Source organism: Drosophila persimilis, unplaced genomic scaffold (assembly GCF_003286085.1).
Source record: "Drosophila persimilis strain 14011-0111.01,24,50 unplaced genomic scaffold, DperRS2 tig00000606-arrow-arrow-pilon, whole genome shotgun sequence".
In the NCBI taxonomy this organism is placed as follows: Eukaryota; Metazoa; Arthropoda; class Insecta; order Diptera; family Drosophilidae; genus Drosophila; species Drosophila persimilis.
In genome coordinates, this window is record NW_020825324.1 from 76285 (window position 1) to 98210 (window position 21926).

General features: G+C 43.6%; 5 protein-coding genes across 6 annotated transcripts; 1 reads left to right on the forward strand and 4 right to left on the reverse strand.

Annotated features, from left to right (window-relative positions):
• The first annotated feature begins 335 nt into the window (after positions 1–335).
• Positions 336–9019, forward strand: LOC6597445 (protein vav). 2 transcript variants are annotated; one of them, XM_026990642.1, is made up of 10 exons: positions 336–1013; positions 1085–1266; positions 1444–1518; positions 1936–2608; positions 6946–7113; positions 7177–8000; positions 8064–8441; positions 8497–8649; positions 8717–8888; positions 8963–9019. In XM_026990642.1, the coding sequence occupies exons 1-10, from the start codon at positions 744–746 to the stop codon at positions 9017–9019; spliced, it is 2952 nt and encodes a 983-aa protein (XP_026846443.1). In that variant the 5' UTR covers positions 336–743. The 2 variants fall into 2 exon arrangements, with proteins under 2 accessions (XP_026846443.1, XP_026846444.1); XM_026990643.1 differs by lacking the exon at positions 1936–2608 and adding an exon at positions 6731–6839 and having other exon boundaries at positions 343–1013.
• LOC6597446 lies at positions 3441–6280 on the reverse strand. The gene is made up of 4 exons (XM_026990641.1): positions 6163–6280; positions 5971–6064; positions 5047–5793; positions 3441–4962 (listed from the first exon to the last, which is right to left on the reverse strand). The coding sequence occupies exons 1-3, from the start codon at positions 6200–6202 to the stop codon at positions 5406–5408; spliced, it is 522 nt and encodes a 173-aa protein (XP_026846442.1). The 5' UTR covers positions 6203–6280; the 3' UTR covers positions 3441–4962; positions 5047–5405.
• A 1976-nt stretch (positions 9020–10995) lies between the features above and the next one.
• Positions 10996–12264, reverse strand: LOC6597447. Its single transcript, XM_026990689.1, has one exon. The coding sequence runs from the start codon at positions 12166–12168 to the stop codon at positions 11110–11112; it is 1059 nt and encodes a 352-aa protein (XP_026846490.1). The 5' UTR covers positions 12169–12264; the 3' UTR covers positions 10996–11109.
• Positions 12265–12328: 64 nt separating this feature from the next.
• LOC6597448 (receptor-binding cancer antigen expressed on SiSo cells) lies at positions 12329–13323 on the reverse strand. Its single transcript, XM_002022354.2, has 3 exons — positions 12971–13323; positions 12770–12898; positions 12329–12703 (listed from the first exon to the last, which is right to left on the reverse strand). Exons 1-3 carry the CDS (start codon positions 13313–13315, stop codon positions 12521–12523), a joined length of 657 nt encoding a protein of 218 aa, XP_002022390.2. The 5' UTR covers positions 13316–13323; the 3' UTR covers positions 12329–12520.
• A 1522-nt stretch (positions 13324–14845) lies between these two features.
• Positions 14846–20560, reverse strand: LOC6597449 (monocarboxylate transporter 7). Its single transcript, XM_026990651.1, has 5 exons — positions 20420–20560; positions 19333–20349; positions 15509–15653; positions 15304–15424; positions 14846–15242 (listed from the first exon to the last, which is right to left on the reverse strand). The coding sequence occupies exons 1-5, from the start codon at positions 20501–20503 to the stop codon at positions 14981–14983; spliced, it is 1629 nt and encodes a 542-aa protein (XP_026846452.1). The 5' UTR covers positions 20504–20560; the 3' UTR covers positions 14846–14980.
• Between the last annotated feature and the right edge of the window lie 1366 nt (positions 20561–21926).

The following is a 21926-nucleotide window of genomic DNA, read 5'->3' on the forward strand; positions in this document are numbered from 1 at the left end:
TTTTATATATAGCAGAGTTATATGAGAGCGAAAATACCCCATGTTCCTTAAAAATTAAATTAAATTGATTAATGTAGTTGATGAAATATACCAATGGATTCGATGTGGCCTGGGTCATGGCTCTAAGTGGTATTTCTGCATAGTTACAAGGTGTGTTACCTAGAGAGGGTATAAATATATATATTATTATATATATAGGGCTGCCAGATCAATCAACCGATGCGTCAACAGCACTATTTATGATTAACAGCGCCCCAAAAATGCGTTTAACAGCACCATGTTGATCGTACACAAACAAATTGGGCCCCCATTTCTTGCAACACCCCCCACACTCCTCCGGGCGTTTTTTCAGCGACAGTCAAAAGAGAAACACAAAAAAATTAACGCCAGAGCTCGAAAGAAAAATGCAGTAAAGGAAAATCTGTGCCAGTCTATAGAGTACGCGTTTCGTTATTATCTATCTATCTGTCCGTCTTGTGTTTTTAATGTAGTTTATGCAGCATCTCTACTGCATCTGTGTAATCAGTAATCTGTCCAGGAAAAACGATGGGCCACGGATGAGCCCCAATTGGTTTCTTTAACGCAACGAAATTTATGCGCGCGCCTGCCATTGCGACTCCCGCAGTCGAGGCCCCCCAGCAGCAGCACAAGCAGCACCCACACACACGCCCAAGTCCGAGGTCAACTCCCACCCAATCTCCGCCTGCCTGCGCCCACAAAATCGGTCGCCCTCAATATTGCAAATGGCATCAAACAACAATAACAGCAGCTTTGGCAGCTCTCTTGGAGGCGGTATCGCCGCTGTCAATGGAGATCTATGGCGCGAATGCGTCGCCTGGCTAACAAGATGCAAAATCATACCGCCCGACCACAAGGCCGCCTTGCCCGACGCCGAGATCCGTATACTGGCCATGACGCTGCGGGATGGCGTCCTGTTGTGCAATTTGGTGATCCATCTGGATCCGAGCAGCATGGATCCGCGGGAATTCAATCGCAAGCCACAAATGGCCCAGGTGGGGCACCATGCAACCATTACGATCCTCCTACATCATCGTCATCATCATTGCGGTTTTCCTTTCTCCAGTTTCTGTGCAGCAAGAACATCAAGCTCTTCCTGGATGTCTGTCACAATAATTTTGGTATACGCGATGCGGATCTGTTTGAGCCCACCATGCTCTACGATCTGACCAACTTCCATCGGGTGCTGATCACGCTCTCAAAGCTGTCGCAGTGTCGCAAGGTGCAGCAGCTCCATCCGGATCTAGTGTGAGTGTGTGAAGAGCAGTGCAGTTGTTGCAGCAGCACCACCACCAATACCACCAGAGACGGGATCAAACTGCTTGTTCTGCATAATGCTATTGGAAGCAGTTACCCCATCCCTGGTTATGCTTGCATCACACCAGCTCCCCCCAATTGTGATTCTTACTGGATCTTCTTTTGCAGCGGTTTCAACCTTCTGCTATCGCCCAGCGAACGTTCCCATTCGGATGAGGCCATTTACAAGGATCTGCACTCCACGTAAGTTTTGTTGTGTCTTTCATAAAAATGCACCTCCTGCGGTTCTCGCAGCATAACGGATATGCAATGTATTTTGCATTTCCGCTCCCCCTTCCCCACACAATCTCTTTACCATTATGCGTCCACGTACAGATCGCCTAAGCCCTTGCGTCTCTCTCTGGGTGCTTATCAAAAACAAAAACGAAAGAAAAATTTGAGTAAAATCCCATTGTCCCGTTGCTTTTATCTAACACGCACTCTCTCGCTCTCTCTCACGCTCTATCTCTATCATTTCTGTAACTCTCTCTCTCTCTCTCTCTCTCCTTCTAACACACAACCAATCATTGTGTGCGTGTTGTAACATGTGTGTGTGTGTGTGTGTGTGTGTGCGTTTATTGCTTTTACCCTCAAAAACAAAACTGCATTCCCGACGGGCAGTGAAATGCGAAAAACAAACAGCATCGATGCCGCCGTCGTGCCTGCATCATCCGCCGCCACCATCGCCAGGGAAGGATTCTACGAACGGACTTTGAAGAGCGGCTCTGGGTCCGTGTCGGTTGAGGATGAGAATAGCGATATAACCATTGAGAATGGCACCGAGGACAACGATATTGATGATATGGACGACATCGGCGATGGGACCATGGACAATGACTCGGGCAGTGGCGGCAGCGGCAGTGGCGATGGCGGTGGCAATGGTTCCATGAAAACCCTCTCCTTTGACCTCTCGCTGGACGACACTGCCTCGCTTGAGGGCGTGCCTCTAGCCACAGTCTCCTCACCGCCGGAAACCCTGGCGCCCACACGCACCACTGCTGCCCTCCTGCGGGAGGCACCGAAGCCAAGCACCTCGGAGGCTGCTGCCGAGGCATTTGCATCGAATGCATCGTTTTGTGCATCGACACTGTCGCTGTTGCATGCCTCCAACTCGTCGCTGTTCATCAACGAGAGCCAGTGGCTGCAGAAGGCCGCTGCCGCAGTCTACAATTATCGGTCATGTCCGTCGACTAGCTCCTCGGAGCATGAGTACTCGTACATCTACAGCGAGGACGACGAGAAGGTCTACGAGGATCTGTGCTATGTCACCTTCCAAACGAAGCCAAAACCAGAGGTGTGCCGTCTATCCATTACTAACCTTACTCTCTCCCTGTAGTAGTCTCTGCGTAGTCCTCATCCTCATTCTTAACCCATTCCCCAGACCACCAGCTCTACCCCTCCCCTGCTTTACTCTACCTGTACTGAAATCTGAATATCTGTTTAGTCTTAAGAAAACTACTACCGAACACATCACACCCACCAAATGCAATGCACCGCACCCAAAGGTTAGCCTTTTCTTTATTTTGCTTCTGTTTGTATATCTATACCGTTACCATATTTATCATTTATAAGGCAAAATATCCCCAAAACGATACCCCCACCTATATTTGACACCGTTTGAGGGCCCGTCCATCCAGCATATTGCTAAAATTTGTGGGGCCCAGCCATCGTTCAAATGTGGATTATGGATTGTGTATCGATCCGAAATACACACTGGGTTATGGGGACACCTGCCTGTCATTCCTTTTGCCGATAAGGCTGTCGCCCTATCATTCATCTGTGTCCGCCGCCGCAGCCGCCGCCGCCTGATTGTTATTGGATTTGCATTGGCTGCTGCTCCAGCTCCAAACAGATTATCGCACTACAATATGTATAATTGATTGGGTGGGTAATTATTGACTCTTATTAAAACAATCCTATAAATAGAGGCTTCAAATGTTCCTGCCATATCGTTGCTAAAAATCGAAACCGTGTAGAACATTTGTTCGGCAATGATTACCCTTTTCCGCAAGAATCCAGTATTGTTGCTCGGAGAATACACATCCGTATGCACGTGCCGTGAGCCTCATTGATGCCCCTGAACCATTGCTGATTTCAATGAAAATGCCATTTCACGTTTTGTTCGGTTGCGATCTCTTCTTCTTGATTTTGATTTGTTTAACAATTCGTTGTAAAATTTATTGCTATTATGTTCGATGTTGTTGTTTATTCTGTCTTCAGCTTTCTGTATTCTTTTTTGTTTCCTTTCTTCTCCAACTTTTAATGTGTAGCTTTTCTGTTTCCTTCTTTCTTGTAATATTAAATCTAGTCTTTGCTTAACGATTCAACAGCACCTATCTATCAGTGTGTATTTTTGTCTTTCTTAAATTTCGATAACGTTTTTAGTTAATACGAGTAATAGTCTTTTCCTTTTCGTTTCTTATTTATAAGTCTTTTGCACGCACTCCTTTGCGGGGCAGCAGCTAGGAACTAACACAAAAAAAAAAATTACAAATAATATGGGGGGTTAACAAAAACGTGGACCCTGTTTCAGTGGTAGCTTCTTTAGCTCTGCCTTGGGCTCCTCTTCTTCCTTACTTATAGACTACTCGCCCAGTACTCTGTTTCGACCTTTGGTTTATTCCTGATTTTCACGCACTCCTTTGCGGGGCAGCAGCTAGGAACTAACACAAAAAAAAAATTACAAATAATATGGGGGGATAACAAAAACGTGGACCCTGTTTCAGTGGTAGCTTCTTTAGCTCTGCCTTGGGCTCCTCTTCTTCCTTACTTATAGACTACTCGCCCAGTACTCTGTTTCGACCTTTGGTTTATTCCTGATTTTCACGCACTCCTTTGCGGGGCAGCAGCTAGGAACTAACACAAAAAAAAAAATTACAAATAATATGGGGGGATAACAAAAACGTGGACCCTGTTTCAGTGGTAGCTTCTTTAGCTCTGCCTTGGGCTCCTCTTCTTCCTTACTTATAGACTACTCGCCCAGTACTCTGTTTCGACCTTTGGTTTATTCCTGATTTTCACGTACTCATTTGCGGGGCAGAAACTAGGAACTAACACAAAGTCTTTTGCACGCACTCCTTTGCGGGGCAGCAGCTAGGAACTAACACAAAAAAAAAAAAATTACAAATAATATGGGGGGATAACAAAAACGTGGACCCTGTTTCAGTGGTAGCTTCTTTAGCTCTGCCTTGGGCTCCTCTTCTTCCTTACTTATAGACTACTCGCCCAGTACTCTGTTTCGACCTTTGGTTTATTCCTGATTTTCACGCACTCATTTGCGGGGCAGCAGCTAGGAACTAACACAAAAAAAAAAAAATTACAAATAATATGGGGGGATAACAAAAACGTGGACCCTGTTTCAGTGGTAGCTTCTTTGGCTCTGCCTTGGGCTCCTCTTCTTCCTTACTTATAGACTACTCGCCCAGTACTCTGTTTCGATCTTTTGTTTATTACTGATTGGAGTCCTCATCAGTGCTACTGACACTGCCAACCGGCGATGGCTCCGAGTCGGCTGCAAATAACTCCTCTAGATCCGACACCTCGATCTGAACATCTAGAAATGTGGCCAAAGGGATCAACATTTTACTCAAAGCCCGGCCCAATAATTTGAGACGCTTCTCCATAAGCTGATAATAGCGACTGCAATGTCTGTGGAATGGAATAGGAAGACGGCGGGAAGGGGAAAGATTATCATTAACCAGTTGATAGGCAGGCATACGATAGATAACTCACTTGTAGTCCTTATCCTTCTCGCTGAGTTCCTCTTCAGCCGGACGCTTGCGAGACTTACGAGCCTCGGGCTGAGCAGAGGTTTTTTTGTTTTCATTGTTCTCGGACTATGGGGGGGGGCAGAGATTGCGAGAGTGGCCCTCTCTCCCCTATTGGCAGAGTCAAAGAACGATTTGCCGTCTTATTCTTTGTTGGGGCTATGAAACCCTTCTTGCCCTCGTCTTCCTTGGCGTTGTCCTGCTGATTTGGTGGCACGTTTTTCGCTGTCTCAGGAATAAAAACAAATGGTTCAGGTGCGACGACGACCTCCACCCCATTGTCGTTCGCCTCTTCACCTTTTTCCGTCTTAATCTCTGCTGCGTTTAGGGAACCCTTCTCGATATCCTTCTTAGGATAAACATCAACTGGGTTACTTCCACCACATTTTTCGGAGTTTTAGGACTTGGGGGCACGATTTCCGGTGCCACTTCGATGGTTACGTTTTTGGTTACCTGCTTAGTCACTTTCGACTGCGCATTCAGATCATTCGTTGCATTCTGTGCATACGAATGATGGTCATTCTTCTTGATCATATATTGATGGATTTCACCGAAAAACTCCCATTTCTTGTTGATTGCTACGATAATCTGATTGGTGATTGGCGCACTGATGCCATTTCTATTAATGCGATAGACTTGCAGCAGGGCTTGCCATTGATTTCGCAATTCTTTCCAATCAAAATCATCAATCTTAGCCATTTCCTTAAAAGCCCTGCAGAAGTGCAAATGCATCGATAGTGTTCGATCTACATACATTTGTTCCGAAAAAAGCTTATTTCGTACACCACCCCATGCCTGTATACGTTTTACACAGCTTATTTCGTACACCGTTTGAAAGGCAAGCCTGTACAGTGGCAATACGCAATAAAATAAGAAACAAGAAACTTACTTCCACTCCCGCTCGTTCCGCAGCGAGGGTTTCTTGAACATATGATCCGCATTTATGCGCTTTGTCACCAGGCGGCGCGTCTGCTCTACGGTCCCTACAAATGCAGTAGGAACAAACAAACAAAAAAAAAAGACAAAAAATTGCCTGCATCAGAATAGCGGGGGAAACACGTGTGCTCGTCGTCCAACTTACATGATTTCGCGTCACTTTTAGCGTATGTATGATGCTCCATTTCGTTTATTTTTTATTAAACAAAATCCGATGAGGTTCTACGATTCTTCTCAGCCGCGCACAATGCTCACTCACACAAAAATAGAGGTGTTAAACCGTCGATGGCACTACTATCGATGGTTTTGCTACTCGTAGTGATACTATCGAGTTCTTATCGGTCGGAATCAAAACTATCGAGTGTCGCCACTACGGATGGTTTGACAGCTCTACACCACTAACACTAATACAGTATATACTGTATGGTTAGTGTCTACACCACCAGCGAAAATTGACAAAATGAAATTCTGCACTGTTCTAGGTCTCTAGGCGTCGCCAAGTTGGCGTGCTAATCGATAGTAAAATATCGAATGTAGGATATCGATGCGATGCTTTGTGCTCGATGAACGCGGTCAAAACCAATCGAGCTCAAACATTTCAAGTATCGATTTTACTTTATGTTTTCGTTAAAAGTTTTGCCTATGTTTATGCTTTTGTTCGATTTCTATGATATTATAATTTGGTATTGTTTGATTTTGTCATTTTCGTTTAGTACCACCGACAATATTGCATGCAATGGAACCGGTTACGATCACACCAACACAAAAGAAGAGGAGGTCTACCAAGACTTGTGCGCCCTGCACAGGACGAGTAGAAGCCAGGTAGAACGCTGTTGCTGTTGTAGCAACTCCATGTGCATGAGACGCCGTTCTGTTTCCATCCAGCTCCTTGCCGAACTAATTTATCTGCTTTTCTGCGCCCATTTAGACAGCCTCATCGACCAGCTTCGAGCAGCGCGACTACGTGATACGGGAGCTAATCGACACAGAGTCCAACTATCTGGATGTTCTCAATGCCCTTAAGTTGAAGTTTATGGGTCCGCTGGAACGGCATCTCAACCAGGACGAGCTACGGCTAATATTTCCCCGAATTAGGGTGAGTATCCCCCAGGGATCGTTATCATTTTCGAATCCCTTTTTAATTTGTGTTCATGTCCAGGAGCTGGCCGACATTCACACGAGATTCCTGGATAGACTGAGAGAAGCCCTATCGCCCAGCAACAAGCTGAGGATGGCCCAGGTATTCATGGATTTCCGTGAGCCATTCCTCATCTACGGCGAGTACTGCAGCTGCCTGTTGGGTGCCATCGACTATCTGGCGGATGTGTGCAAGAAGAATCAGATCATCGACCAGCTGGTGCAGAAATGCGAGCGCGAGTACAATGTGGGAAAGCTGCAGTTGCGCGACATACTGTCGGTGCCCATGCAACGCATCCTAAAGTACCATCTGTTGCTGGACAAGCTCGTGAAGGAGACGGCGCCACAGCATGAGGACTACCGCTCGCTGGAGCGGGCCAAGGAGGCCATGATCGATGTGTCGCAGTACATTAATGAGGTGAAGCGCGACTCGGACCATCTGGTTATCATACAGAAGGTGAAGGACAGCATATTCGATCTGCACCTGCTCCAGAATGGCAACGATCTTCTCCAGTACGGACGCCTCCTCCTCGATGGGGAGCTGCACATCAAGGCCCACGAGGATCAAAAGACCAAGCTCCGGTATGCCTTTGTCTTTGACAAGATTCTCATCATGGTCAAGTCGTTGCACATCAAAACGGGGGACATGCAGTACACATATCGCGACTCGCACAACCTGGCCGACTACCGCGTGGAGCAAAGTCACTCGCGACGCACCCTCGGCCGGGATACGCGCTTCAAATACCAGCTTTTGTTGGCCCGCAAATCGGGCAAGACGGCCTTTACGCTGTATCTCAAGTCGGAGCATGAGCGGGACAAGTGGCGCAAGGCTCTTACCGAGGCAATGTGAGTAGTATATGCCCCCGCCGCATCTATGATCTATATCAATCATGTTTTTTGCGTTTTTAGGGAGAGTCTTGACCCTCCTGGCTGCCGCAATACGGATCACAAAATGGAAATCTTCACGTTCGATACACCAACATCATGCCGGCACTGCTCCAAGTTCTTGAAGGGTCGCATCCATCAGGGCTACCGCTGCAAGGTGTGCCTCATAGCCGTCCACAAGGGCTGCATCTCGTCGACGGGTCGTTGCAAGCAGAATCCCATAACCCAACCGCCGCCCGTCTGCGATCGCCAGCTAACGGAGTTCAATTGGTTTGTGGGCAACATGGACCGCGAGACGGCGGCCAATCGTCTGGAGAATCGACGCATTGGCACGTATTTGCTGCGGGTACGCCCTCAGGGGCCATCGACGGCCCATGAGACGATGTATGCCCTGAGCCTAAAGTGAGTACGGTGATCCAAGTCTTTCTGTTAATGTATCTTTTATTCCTCTCTTCAGAACCGATGATCATGTGATTAAACATATGAAAATCAATCAGGAGATTGGCACAGAGGGCATGCTCTATTGCCTGTCGGCACGTAGACATTTCAAGACCATTGTCGAGCTGGTTTCCTACTATGAAAGAAACGATCTAGGCGAGAATTTCGCCGGGTAAGAGGTCTCCACATGAATGTAACAAGATCTAGATTATTTACAGAATTATTTAAAATTTTCGCAGATTAAATACATTATTGCAGTGGCCATATCGTGAAGTAATAGCCACTGCCCTGTACGATTACGAACCGAAGCCAGGGAGCAATCAATTGCAGCTGCGCACTGATTGCCAGATATTGGTTATTGGCAAAGATGGGGACAGCAAGGGCTGGTGGCGTGGAAAGATTGGTGATACAGTACGTGCAGCAAAGCCCTTGTGGCTATGTTTTCCTTAAATATATGTATATATAAATGCTTTGTTTGACAACAGGTTGGCTACTTTCCCAAGGAGTACGTGCAGGAGCATTCGCCTAACGACGAGCTTTGATATTATAATTCGCTTATCTACTTTGGTACACCCAAGGCCATGTCGCCCCAAGAGGCAGCCATTAATGTAGTCGAAATTGTAGCGCCAGCTGCTGTTGTTGTGCCGGCAGCCATACTCCTGGAGGGTATACCCTGCCTCACCAGCCTCACGACCACCACAACCGCAGCCGCTACCGGCACAACAACCAGCAACAGCAACAGCAACAACAGCAACAGCAGGACCAGCCTCAACCAGTTCGTCAGATAGATACGGCAGCCACTGCATCCTAGTTAAATATATATATATATATTCTAATTATACAAATTGTTTTTATGTTTATGTTTAAAGTTGTAATATTTTATTTTATTTTATTTTTTTTTTTTTTTGTGTTCTTTTGTTTTTTCTCTGTATAACGTACGAAACGAAACATTTGTGCCAAACCACAGAACAAATTACGAAACGAAGCGAAACAAAATGAAACGAAAAGCATCCAAAAAGAAAGATAATGTTTATTAAATGTTCTTAAATGTGTGTGTATATTGCACATATATATAAGTATATATGTATTTGTGCATGTGTGTATATTTTTAAGCTTAAAAAAACTAATTAATTGCCTAAGTTTTATTTATGCACAATACAAAAGGAAAACAAAAAAGAAGCTTTAAAAAATATGGTATAATTTCATACTATATACAAAAAAGTGCATCACCTTATAAATCTATCCATTATCTATCATATATATATATATAATAGATATATAATGATTTTAAACACACACACACAAAACGTACGCCAAAAGAGCTACAAACAGAACAATGCTGAATGATGATGGAAGTAAAAGCTTTAGCAATAACAATATATACGTCATATATTTATGATCATTGTGATTGATCCCCCCTACACACACACACACACACACAGAGAGAAAGAGAAAAGTTTAGGCCAGCCAATTTATATAGATGTCTTATATACAATTTATATTTTACTCATTATGTACCTACTACACCTATATACATATACATATACATATATTAGCCGATGGTAAACAATTTTTGCACAAAATACTACGGCTAAGCGGTCCACTCAACGAATTCAACGAAATTTTTGTGAGCATTATAACGAACGAACATACGAACATTAGGCTATAAGACAGTCAGTAGAGAGCATCTTGGTGTCTCTTTTAAATACTATTCTGTTGTCTACTGTCTGATAAAAATTGATTGCAGGACCCCCCTCCGCCACCCACCACAAACATACATACACCATATATTGTAATTGTCAAACCACAAGCAACTAGCGTTTTTATCCGTTCAAATGGCACACAAAGGCACCCCAAAATATAAAGAAAACAGCGTATAGTTGATAAGACTCTCTATAGCTATATATCTAAACATCTATCTTTGTATTGGATGCCTTGAAGTCCCATGATTATAATGTATTTTGTATGGTTTCACAAAATGTTAACAATTCCATATAATGCATTTAATAACCGACTTGTGCGCACGACTTGCACTACTGCTGTGCCAATACTTAACCCCAGCCTCTATCCCTTTCCTTTCGAAACGAACGCATCTATCGATCTATATCTATATCTCTTTTGGCAGCTACAAAAACTAGAGTTAAGATAAAACATAAATATTGTTCGCAAATCGTAATTGCTTCCATGTTCTCTCTACTTATGCCAATGTGTAAAACGTAACCAAATTGTGTCTGTGCTTTGTTTGTCTAAGAATTCAAAACAGTCGAGGAGACTCTGATTCCCCCGAAACCCTCTATTGGAGACGGCCTAATAAAGGAAATTTTTGTGAATGTATTGTTGTTCAATTTAAAATATATATATGTATATTCTGTGTGTTTCATCGGGAGGAACTTCCCATGCCATGCCGTGGGGTATCTTCATGTCGAGGATAGAAAATATTTTAGCCATCGTTTAATGGGATATCTAAAGAACTGATATATATATTTCACGAGACATAATATAACTTAAATTCATAGGGTAGTCCTCCCTTCTTTGTATGAAAACTTTTATTGCAAACAAAAAAATTTTTAATATTAGATCTTAGCTACTGGGAGCAGGGGGAGCGGTGCGGGAACGGGAATGAAATGTGCGATCACGGAACGGGGCCCCGTCGCCGCAGTATTTTGACCAAGCGACGGCGACGATGTTGGTTAGCTGGCAGTGCTACTGCTTCAGTCGTGATCTCCGCCGGCGGCGGCTGCTCCTCATCCGGATTGGTGCCCTGGGCATAGCTGTAGCTGATGGTACGCTTGTAGATGCGCTGCTCTTGCTCCGATTGCTGTGATTGTTGGGCACGTGGCTTCCGTTTGGAGGAGGAGGCCTTGGACTTGGTCTTGGATGCGACTGCGGATATGGCCTTCTCCTTTCTTCGCTTTTCCTGGACATCGTAGCAGCGCTCCAGTCGCTTGCCCTTGCTGTCCTTGCACTGATAGCAGACGCGTTTACCCTTCTGCCGACGCACACAAAGGCTGCTGGGGGCGGATGACTCCTCCTTTGCCTCTACGGTAACGGATTCCTGCTCACTGCCGTCGTCATCCTCCTGCGGATTGTCGCGATAGCGCTTGTACTGGCTGCCACTGTCATAGGCATACTTCTGCGGCTGTTCCGCATTCGAGTAGCTGCAGGTCTCCGAGACTTCATTGTTTTTGGCCTGGCGGCAAATCTCGCAGAGCTGGCCCTGACGCTGCACGCGACGACAGCGCTGATCTTTGCGGTTGCTGGCCTCCGCTTGTGTCTGCTCCAGGCTGCTGCTGCCCTCATCCCCATCTGCATCCCCATCGTCCGAGGAAGCCCGATCGAAGTATTCCTTCACAAACTTTTCGTAGTTGCGCTCGTAATCCTCACCAGAATGCGGCGCTTCATGGCTGGTCTCGCCACTCAGGCTCTCCACGTCATCATCCGCCACATCCACATCGTCATCCGCCTTGGGTTCGGCCTGAGCCTTGGCTTGAGACTGAGTTCCTGCCAGGACCTGGATCATTTCGGGAAGCTTTCCCATTTTGCTCTGGTCCACATCTGTCAGGGTGAGTGCATCCAATCGTTGCAGCAGCTTGCCTGGTGAAAACGCCTCCCAATAGTTGACACTGCCGTCGTACGACTCCGACATGGACACGGCTAGGCCAAGCAGCAGCAGCAGCTCCGGCAACAGCATGGTAATGAAAGCATAATGTCTCAGCAACGGACGGCCCTTTTAAGGCCTTCCTCTAGCTCTTTTGGGGCCAATGAAGCGTGTCGTGCGGCAATTGGCAAAGCAACCGCAGAGCCATCAGGAAGTGGTGGCTCAACGATTGGGCCTGGGACCGGTAGGGAAGTGCAAATGAAAGGCAAGATTTATTTTGTGTGCCCAATCAACTAAATCCAAGCCACTCTTGTACTAGAAACTGTACTGGAAGGCAGCCGATAAAGAAACAGCCAAATGGGAAAAACAGTACGGGGAAAATGGACATGGAATGCTAAATGATGGGAGTGGGGTAGTGGGGGGGGAGGAGGTGGCACATTGACAGCTACGCAACGCGATGGATGTCGCTCAGGCGCTGGGCTCCAATGGTCGGTTGGACGGCTTTGGTCAACGGCTGACGCTGTTGCCGCGCCTCGCGCCGCTTCTCGCGTATGATTTGCTTGGTCCCTGAGGTGTCCAGCTCCTCCCAGCCGCCAGGATTGTCATCCACCCAGTCCTCGAGATCGGCCTGCAGACAGTAAAATAAGGCGAAAGTCAGATAAATTGTTCGAGGGAACAATGGCTATGATCTTACAGTATCGCTGATGGGTACCACATCCTGGGCCTGCAGTCTTGAAAAGTCGGTTTGTTGGTTCGACGCAGCCGTGGCTGTGGGATCGTCCAGAAAGTATTTCACCTGGGGCTTGATGGTGGGCGTCAGCTCCTGCAAAATCGAACACAATTATAGATTATTCGGGACATATCACCGTCTGTGCCAAATACCAATACCACTCACACTAAAGAAATCCGGCTCGGGCTCTTCTTTGGGCGGCGTTGGGGGCTGGGCCATGCGCTGACGGTATTGCTCTATGTGCTCCTCCACGGTTCGGGGGCTGTCGTCCCACGAGTTCCAGTCCCGCTCCCTTCCGATTGACCGACTGCCACCACCACCACCTGCTGATCCAGCAGCCGCCGCAAAGTCCCCCCGCTCCACAATTACGTTGACGGCTTGGAGCTGGTCCCCGTTGGATGTGATACCACCGCCGCTGTGGCTCAATTTCCGGCGCCGCGAGAAGCAGCATAAGGCACGCCGGCAAAGCGTAACGATGCTGAGCAGCAGCATCCTTATTTGTTGCAACATAATTGCCGAAAACGAGCTATTTTAAAAAATTCGACCCTGTGTTGTTGTTTTGTTCGCGATTGACCATTATATGTAGAAATATACCAAAATATACCGTCTCATTTTAAAAATATACCTAAAATATACTGACGAATTGAAGATATATTTTACATATTCCTCAGTTTTATCTTCGGTTGAATATTACTAGCTGGATAGAACCGTCAGCAATGCCCACATAATTGTAGGCCTTTGATGAATAAATTTTCTTCAAGATTGGCTAGTTTTTAGTCCTTGTTTTTATTTTATTTTTATTAAAATAAGGCTTAAACAAAATAGTTCAACAAAAAAAAGTCGCAATGTTGCTGGTATTTGAAGATATGATGTATAGGCCTTTGTATACCCTATTTCGTTGATTTAATATGAAGATATGAAGATAAAACGTAATTAATAAAGATCTTTTCTCAAATTGATATGTTTTAGACATTTTCATGAATATGATTGGTATCTTGCATCTCTCGATCCTGATACCCATTCTTGGTCTCTGTAAGAACACAATAAACTGCAAAATATCGTTGTGATATTTAAAACAGAGACAAAGTTGTTTTTGCCTTTTTTGGAGCCTGGGACTCAACTCTATAGTATCCTTTTCCCCAGGGTATGACCAGAAACATTTTGCGTGAACTAGCAACATTTTGATCTTCCATCGAATATTACCAGCTATATAGAACATTTAGCCATGCCCACATAATTTTATCCAATTACTGATTCAATATTCTACTTGACTGGCCAATTCTTAATACTTGCTTTTATTGGTTTTTTATATAAAGTTGAAAATGAAATTTAATAGATTGATGAAATTGACAAAATATACCGTCGGTTCAATTTTTGACAAATTATTTTTATTCAAGTTCCATCTTATTCCTCGACTTTTATGTTCGGTTGAAAAATACTAGTTAGCTAGGACCCTCAGGGCTGAACTTGTAATCTTATCTTGTTATTAAATTAATTTCCTACAATACTGCTTCAATTTAAATCTTCATCTTTATTGTATTGCTTATAAAATAAGGTTTAATTTCCACTAAATTAATTTCCTTACATGGTAACTACACGTTAACTACACATTTGCTACATATTAAATACATTTTTATGTAATTACCAAAATTTATATATCGATGGCAACTAACGTTTAGAAAATTTGGATAATTATATTGATATTATTATATTATTGCGCATACAATATTTAAAAGTAATTTTTCTCGATATAATAACAATAAATTGCTCAAAATTGATCATTTATTGATATTTACTATATAGTAAACATATAATCACTTGCAATAGCTAGTGTTCGATTTTGTACGATATATTTCAATTTTGATAGTTCGATAAAAAAATGAATGGTTTATAACAAGCAAAGAATTGGCAAAACATCCCAATGTTTTAATTAATGGTTTAATTTTTTTAATTAGGAATCTTTTTGAAAATAGTTGTATTTATTTTCAAAATACTTAGGAAGAATCGTAATTGCCTTTCGTACTATCGATTGATTGCCAACTTTACTATTGATGCTCGTACGTACGTAGTCGAACTGCAGCACTGCCAATTCCGTTGGCCGCCATAAGTTGAAACATTTTTTTATAGTTTTTATCTTTATTTCAGACAGAGAATACAAGCAAGTGTGAGTGGTTTTCAGTGGACAACTGTACTGCGCCCCGTGTCGGGCACATCCTCGTGATCGACGTTATTGCGTTCGATTTTGTTGCGTCTCCGAAATTTAACAATGAGCACCTCGATGACCCAGGGTACGGCGCAAAGAATCATAAACCCGTTCAAAATGTGAAAAACTAATATGTAGTCGCGTGTCTTGTCGCGGATAATGCCGACGATCGGTCCGATGAGAAACATGGCGTTTCCTTGCGTGAACATAAACAGTCCGTAGCCGGTGGCAAATCTGTGCGGGAACAAGAGTATTAATGATTATTAATCCAACGCTCAATAGATCGCGAACTGACCTCTCTTTGGGCAAATAGTCGGCAAAAACAAGAGGCAGCGGCACATGCAGCCACGTGCGCAAAAATCCTATAACTCCGGTGATGCAGGCCATTCCCACGAACTCTGTGATTCCATTAAAAACTGGTGAGTGAATGAAAAAAAGTGAATGAAAAAAAAGTTTCTATTAGGCCCCCTGCTTCTCTTCCTCCAATGGAGGTTGCGTACCAAATCTAGCAAAGACCGTGAAGACAGCTCCGGCCAAGTAAATATATCGAGAGGGCACTTGTATGCAAACAGCGGTGACGGCCAGAAAAATTCGCGATATTAAATCGGCGGCTGCTCCAATTGCTATAATAGTAGCAGTGTCGGGCTGTGGGTACGGATGGAACAACAACCAATATATTATTAAAATATAGTTTATATATAGCCAAATATGTATGTACATGCATAGCTATTTCCAAGAGCAAATGCGCAATTCCCCCCCCCCCCCCCCCACCACCCCCCCCTCTCATTCAGTAAAAGCCGAACCACGTCCGAGCAGGAAACTTTTTCCCTCTCTACCATTGAGTTATGTGTGTGTGTGTGCTTTGTCGGTTTGAACGCTGTTTCCAGGCGACTCGATGCCGGGCAGCGGCGACAGCGCAGTAGCTGGGTCTTAGTAAAAGCCGAGCAGAAAAAGAACTCAAAGAATTCGTGTAGCTACGCGCATGTGCAAAGGCGCCTTTTTTCCGTCTCTCCCATTTCATTCGCCGATTTGTCCGATTTTGTACCGAGTCTCTTTTGCTCTCTTGTGTTCTATATACATATGTGTGTGAGCGTGTGAAGCGGAGATGAAAAATAAAATGGCGGCAGCGTCGGTTGTAGCTTTTTGTATGTTCCCCGGCGGCTGGATGCCAGGCAGCGGTTCGGGCGCATGCGTAGAAGTTAAACCGAACTGTACCGAGACGGACGTACGCGCAGAACAAATAAGTGAATTTTAGTGCAAAAAAATGTAAAGAAATAAACCAGCAGTATTTAAGAGCAATTAAAGAGGTAAAGCTTCGAAAAATTAAAATATTATTCAATTTTAATTATGATATACATATGTGATATATTTAATATAATATGTTGTATTTTTACGTTATATATTCGGAACACCGAATTTTCGTTTAATATTGAGTGTTTTCTTCGGTTCGCTAAGGTCTTTTTTAAGGTCATGTGTTTATTTCATGCAATTCGGAATGAAATTTTGCAATTTTAACTCGCGTTTTGTGCTTGTGTGTATAGCGAGCATAAAGTCAAAATGGCGACGTCGGTTTCGCGTCTTTTTTCCGTCTCTCCCATTTCATTCGCCGATTTGTCTGATTTTGTACCGAGTCTCTTCTGCGCTCTTGTGTTCTATATACATATGTGTGTGAGCGTGTGAAGCGGAGATGAAAAATAAAATGGCGGCAGCGTCGGTTGTAGCTTTTTGTATGTTCCCCGGCGGCTGGATGCCAGGCAGCGGTTCGAGCGCATGCGTAGAAGTTAAACCGAACTGTACCGAGACGGACGTACGCGCAGAAAAAATAAGTGAATTTTAGTGCAAAAAAATGTAAAGAAATAAACCAGCAGTATTTAAGAGCAATTAAAGAGGTAAAGCTTCGAAAAATTAAAATATTATTCAATTTTAATTATGATATATGTGATATATTTCATATAATATGTTATATTTTTACGTTATATTTTCGGAAAACCGAATTTTCGTTTAATATTAAGGGTTTTCTTCGGTTCGCTAAGGTATTTTTTAAGGTTATGTGTTTATTTCATGCAATTCGGAATGAAATTTTGCAATTTTAACTCGCGTTTTGTGCTTGTGTGTATAGCGAGCATAAAGTCAAAATGGCGACGTCGGTTTCGCGTCTTTTTTCCGTCTCTCCCATTTCATTCGCCGATTTGTCTGATTTTGTACCGAGACTCTTTTTGCTCTCTTGTGTTCTATATACATATGTGTGTGAGCGTGTGAAGCGGAGATGAAAAATAAACTGGCGGCAGCGTCGGATGTAGCTTTTTGTATGTTCCCCGGCGGCTGGATGCCAGGCAGCGGTTCGAGCGCATGCGTAGAAGTTAAACCGAACTGTACCAAGACGGACGTACGCGCAGAACAAATAAGTGAATTTTAGTGCAAAAAAATTTAAAGAAATAAACCAGCAGTATTTAAGAGCAATTAAAGAGGTAAAGCTTCGAAAAATTAAAATATTATTCAATTTTAATTATGATATATGTGATATATTTAATATAATATGTTATATTTTTACGTTATATTTTCGGAAAACCGAATTTTCGTTTAATATTAAGGGTTTTCTTCGGTTCGCTAAGGTATTTTTTAAGGTTATGTGTTTATTTCATGCAATTCGGAATGAAATTTTGCAATTTTAACTCGCGTTTTGTGCTTGTGTGTATAGCGAGCATAAAGTCAAAATGGCGACGTCGGTTTCGCGTCTCTTTTCCGTCTCTCCCATTTCATTCGCCGATTTGTCTGATTTTGTACCGAGTCTCTTTTGCTCTTTTGTGTTCTATATACATATGTGTGTGAGCGTGTGAAGCGGAGATGAAAAATAAAATGGCGGCAGCGTCGGTTGTAGCTTTTTGTATGTTCCCCGGCGGCTGGATGCCAGGCAGCGGTTCGAGCGCATGCGTAGAAGTCAAACCGAACTGTACCGAGACGGACGTACGCGCAGAACAAATAAGTGAATTTTAGTGCAAAAAAATGTAAAGAAATAAACCAGAAGTATTTAAGAGCAAATAAAGAGGTAAAGCTTCGAAAAATTAAAATATTATTCAATTTTAATTATGATATATGTGATATATTTAATATAATATGTTATATTTTTACGTTATATATTCGGAACACCGAATTTTCGTTTAATATTGAGTGTTTTCTTCGGTTCGCTAAGGTCTTTTTTAAGGTTATGTGTTTATTTCATGCAATTCGGAATGAAATTTTGCAATTTTAACTCGCGTTTTGTGCTTGTGTGTATAGCGAGCATAAAGTCAAAATGGCGACGTCGGTTTCGCGTCTTTTTTCCGTCTCTCCCATTTCATTCGCCGATTAGTCCGATTTTGTACCGAGTCTCTTTTGCTCGTCGCTTCTCGCGCATTTTGGAAGTTGCGCGAGCGAGAAAAAAGATCCGTTCCGCATGTTTCTATTCTAAGTGTTTTTTTCTCTATCGAACATTCCCGAACTTTGGTGCAAATTTTAGATTCGAAGATAACACATAGCAATACAAAAACAAAAATAAATTTATGATTTGGGTAGCGATATCTTCAAGAATATCCACTCTATAGACATGAATCAAAAATCCTGCGAGCGCTCGTATATTTTTTTCTCCAAAAACAACTAATGAAATGCTAATGAAATTTTTTGAAGAAAATTATAATTTAATATTTAATTTCTTTTCATTTTAGCGATATAGAAATGACATTTTTATATGCCGAGGCGTGTTTGTGTGAATTTTTCGATAAAAGGTAAGATTAAAAGAAATGTTAAATTTATAATTTAATTTTTAGTTAATTTTTTTTAAATCCAGCCAATAAAATTCTGAACTTTGGTTTACCGAAGTTAGATAATATCCTTATATACAAATTTCGTGTCGCAGTGTTTGTGTTTGAACTCCTCACAAACGGTGGACCGATGCATTTTTTTGTATCTTTAAAAGGTATTAACTATTTTTTAACTTTCCTTGTCGTGATTGGTAGGAACAAAAAAGAAACCATGCCAAATTTTAGAGCATACAGAACAGACCAACGTATCCAATAAAATAACGAAAATTTGCATGTGAGATTATCGCAATTGCGTGAAATACAATCACAAGAGGGACGGGATCAAGAAAATGAATTTTCATCCATTTTGGTTCTTCATCTCGAAAAATTCAAACATGAGTGGGATGGAATGTGTTGCGCCTCAGGAAAAGTGCAACTCAGGCTTTCTCACGGCACGGATCGTTCGGAACAGCAATAGTTCACAATACTGCGACAAATGGTTCTCCGGGTAAGCTAGTAAATTGATATATGTGTGCAGTAATACTCACCCTGCTGTATCCCAATTCAAACAGATAGACCGGCTGCATGGTGAAGAACGTGATGTCCGAGTATAGGGCAAAGGTGATGCCCAGCACAATGTTGACGTAGATGGGCTTCTTCAGGAGCGTCAGATCTAGAAAGTCCACAACTGTGCGGGTCCATCCTTTTTTGGGGACGGAGGTGGAGGCATCGGGAGCCGCCGTTGTATGCGGTGTCGGTGATCCACTGACTGTCGAGGGGCGCCTGGATGCCTGCAGGCTGTGGAGCATTTGTGGCGAGGCATCGCTGACGACCACTGGGCCGGACCAGTTGCCTAGGCTGGTGATGCTCGAGGCCCGACTGGAGATGACCTTCAGCATGTGCTCGTCGGCATGCGAGAGTCGCCGCTGAAACTTGGGCTCTTCTTCTGTAGCTTTCAGCGGAGTCTCTGGCTGGATGCGCACCACCACTGTGGTGGTTTTCTCTCTCTCCTGAAGCTGCAGCTCCTCCTCGCTGAGGGGCACACGACGCATATGCCACTCGACGGGATGCATTACGAGCATACCCAGGACGGCGTGGGCATTGAGGCCAGTGAGGATAAGCAGGCACCCGCGGAAGCCGTACCATTGCATCAGTTTCTGCATCACAATCGGATAGAGCATCGATCCCAGGCCGATCAGCGTCTGGGCAAAGCTCATCCACATCACACGATTCTTCACAAAATAATGATTGAAGGTCGTATAGCAGGTGGGCACCATCAGGCCAAAGGCCAAACCCTGCACCAAACTGAACGCCAGCATTAGATGCATCGTCGAGGTGGCAAACAGTTGCATTCCCGTTCCCAGGAAATACAGGACTCCACCCGTGACGCCAACCGCTCGCATGCCGAAACGCTGGAACAGCGAGCCCGAAAATAGACCAGCAAAACTCATGGCCGAAAAGAAGGCGCTGGTGATGATAGCCATGGCACTGGTCTCTGCGCCAATACTCTTCAGGAAGTCCCCGAAAACAAGACCGAACGATGGCAGAGCGGCCAAAGCACTAGTCTGGAAAGGAAGAATAAAAGCCAGGAAAATCCAGTATGGATATCTTTTGTTGCAGGTGAGTAGCACTTACAAACGGCAGGGCCATGCCAATGCACACAAGGATGCCCCAACCACCATCGGGGGCCTCCAGTTTGTAGGACTTGGACTTCTTCATTGATGACTGAGAGGCCTGGCGACTGCTGCTCCTGAACCGCTGAACGTTGAGTGATCTTCCAAATGACTTTTCGAGTGGCACCTTGGGTGCGTATCGTGCCTCTGTCTGCTCCGTCTGCTCCGTCTGCTATGTGCTTCTGTGTTACACATAAATCAATTCTCCATCCATCATATAAGTCAGTGGCAGTGGCAGTGGCTTCCTCTTCCAGTACCTGATGCTTCTGCTGTCTTATCGGTGTCGCGGTATATGGGTTTTATGGCCAAAGCTTAGGGGGTTTTGTTAGCGCATCTTCCACCCACTCATAATGTAATTTGGCTTTTCCCGATAAGATTAGAAGAGATGCCAAATGATGCAATATACACTTTCAAATGATATTTGCCAAGTGGCGGCCTCTCTCCTCTGAGAACCTTCTCTATTATTATTACAATTGCGAATCGTTTTTACGCTATTTATCTAACATCACTTCATATCTTAAAAAAAAATTAAAATGCCTCACCCCCGCCTCCCGCACTCGATGATAAGAGAGAGCGCAGAACTAATGCTTTCAGATATACAACAGTGGGTCCCCAGTGGTCGTCCTCGTGGCCTGCCAGACTTCATCTTCTCAGAATTCATTCTCATTCATAATTTATAAAAACTTAAATTTATTCTTCACGCATTACAGAACGCATGTGTGTGCCTTTGACATGATATCCTATGACATTCTATCTTCCAACTTTGTTTGCCTTTGGATGATAAAACATTATCATTGCTGTTGATGATCATCCACTCAGTGGAGCTGCTGGTGGTAATGACTCTTTTCACACTTCATAAAACAGTAGTAGGGAATGTTCTTTGATTAGGAATTTTACAGAATTCGCCTTCCCCCCCTCCACTCTTTCATTATCTTTCGAAACTTCAACCTTTTCGATTGAAACCACCCGAACCGAAGAACACACTTTTTTCGTCTCGTCTTGTTCATCACTTTATTCTCTTCATTAAATAATCATATAGTTCTAATTGTATACATATATGCATATGCTTGTATATCATTCAATATCTTGGGCACCAAATCAATACCACAAAAAGTTTGCATCGTATCAAAACCTCTCTCTCCCTCGACCTCTCTCTCTCTCTTTTCACTCTCTGTCCCGAAAAACGAAAGAACCTTTAAGTACACAAAATATGCTTAAAATTCTATTTATTTTAAGTAGTATTTTTGAATGTTGTTCTTGTGGTAGTAGTTTTGTTTTTATTGCTTATCGTTTTGGATAATTTTAAATATCTTACAGTTAGGTGGGGGGCATGCAACAAATGTCCTACAGGTAATTAGGCACTTTCCGTACAAATTTCGTCTTTTTTTTCCCGGCCAGGTGGGTGAAAATTTGATTTGATTTTTGCTGGGATATACGAGATGCACCCAGCAAAAAAAAGCTCATGTAAA

Excerpts from the sequence above, each read along its gene's own strand:
- LOC6597446 (XM_026990641.1), bottom strand. The coding sequence starts at position 6,202 with ATGGAGCATCATACATACGCTAAAAGTGACGCGAAATCAT. Across the intron at positions 6,065-6,162 it reads TAAAAGTGACGCGAAATCAT|GGACCGTAGAGCAGACGCGC; the intron begins GTAAGTTGGACG and ends CTGCATTTGTAG. Across the intron at positions 5,794-5,970 it reads CGGAACGAGCGGGAGTGGAA|GGCTTTTAAGGAAATGGCTA; the intron begins GTAAGTTTCTTG and ends GCACTTCTGCAG.
- LOC6597449 (XM_026990651.1), bottom strand. The coding sequence starts at position 20,503 with ATGAAGAAGTCCAAGTCCTACAAACTGGAGGCCCCCGATGGTGGTTGG. Across the intron at positions 20,350-20,419 it reads TTGGCATGGCCCTGCCGTTT|ACTAGTGCTTTGGCCGCTCT; the intron begins GTAAGTGCTACT and ends CTTCCTTTCCAG. Across the intron at positions 15,243-15,303 it reads GACTATTTGCCCAAAGAGAG|ATTTGCCACCGGCTACGGAC; the intron begins GTCAGTTCGCGA and ends GTTCCCGCACAG.
- LOC6597445 (XM_026990642.1), top strand. The coding sequence starts at position 744 with ATGGCATCAAACAACAATAACAGCAGCTTTGGCAGCTCTCTTGGAGGC. Across the intron at positions 7,114-7,176 it reads TAATATTTCCCCGAATTAGG|GAGCTGGCCGACATTCACAC; the intron begins GTGAGTATCCCC and ends GTTCATGTCCAG. Across the intron at positions 8,889-8,962 it reads GTGGAAAGATTGGTGATACA|GTTGGCTACTTTCCCAAGGA; the intron begins GTACGTGCAGCA and ends GTTTGACAACAG.
- LOC6597447 (XM_026990689.1), bottom strand. The coding sequence starts at position 12,168 with ATGCTGTTGCCGGAGCTGCTGCTGCTGCTTGGCCTAGCCGTGTCCATG.
- LOC6597448 (XM_002022354.2), bottom strand. The coding sequence starts at position 13,315 with ATGTTGCAACAAATAAGGATGCTGCTGCTCAGCATCGTTACGCTTTGC. Across the intron at positions 12,899-12,970 it reads CCGAGCCGGATTTCTTTAGT|GAGCTGACGCCCACCATCAA; the intron begins GTGAGTGGTATT and ends TCGATTTTGCAG. Across the intron at positions 12,704-12,769 it reads TGGTACCCATCAGCGATACT|GCCGATCTCGAGGACTGGGT; the intron begins GTAAGATCATAG and ends TACTGTCTGCAG.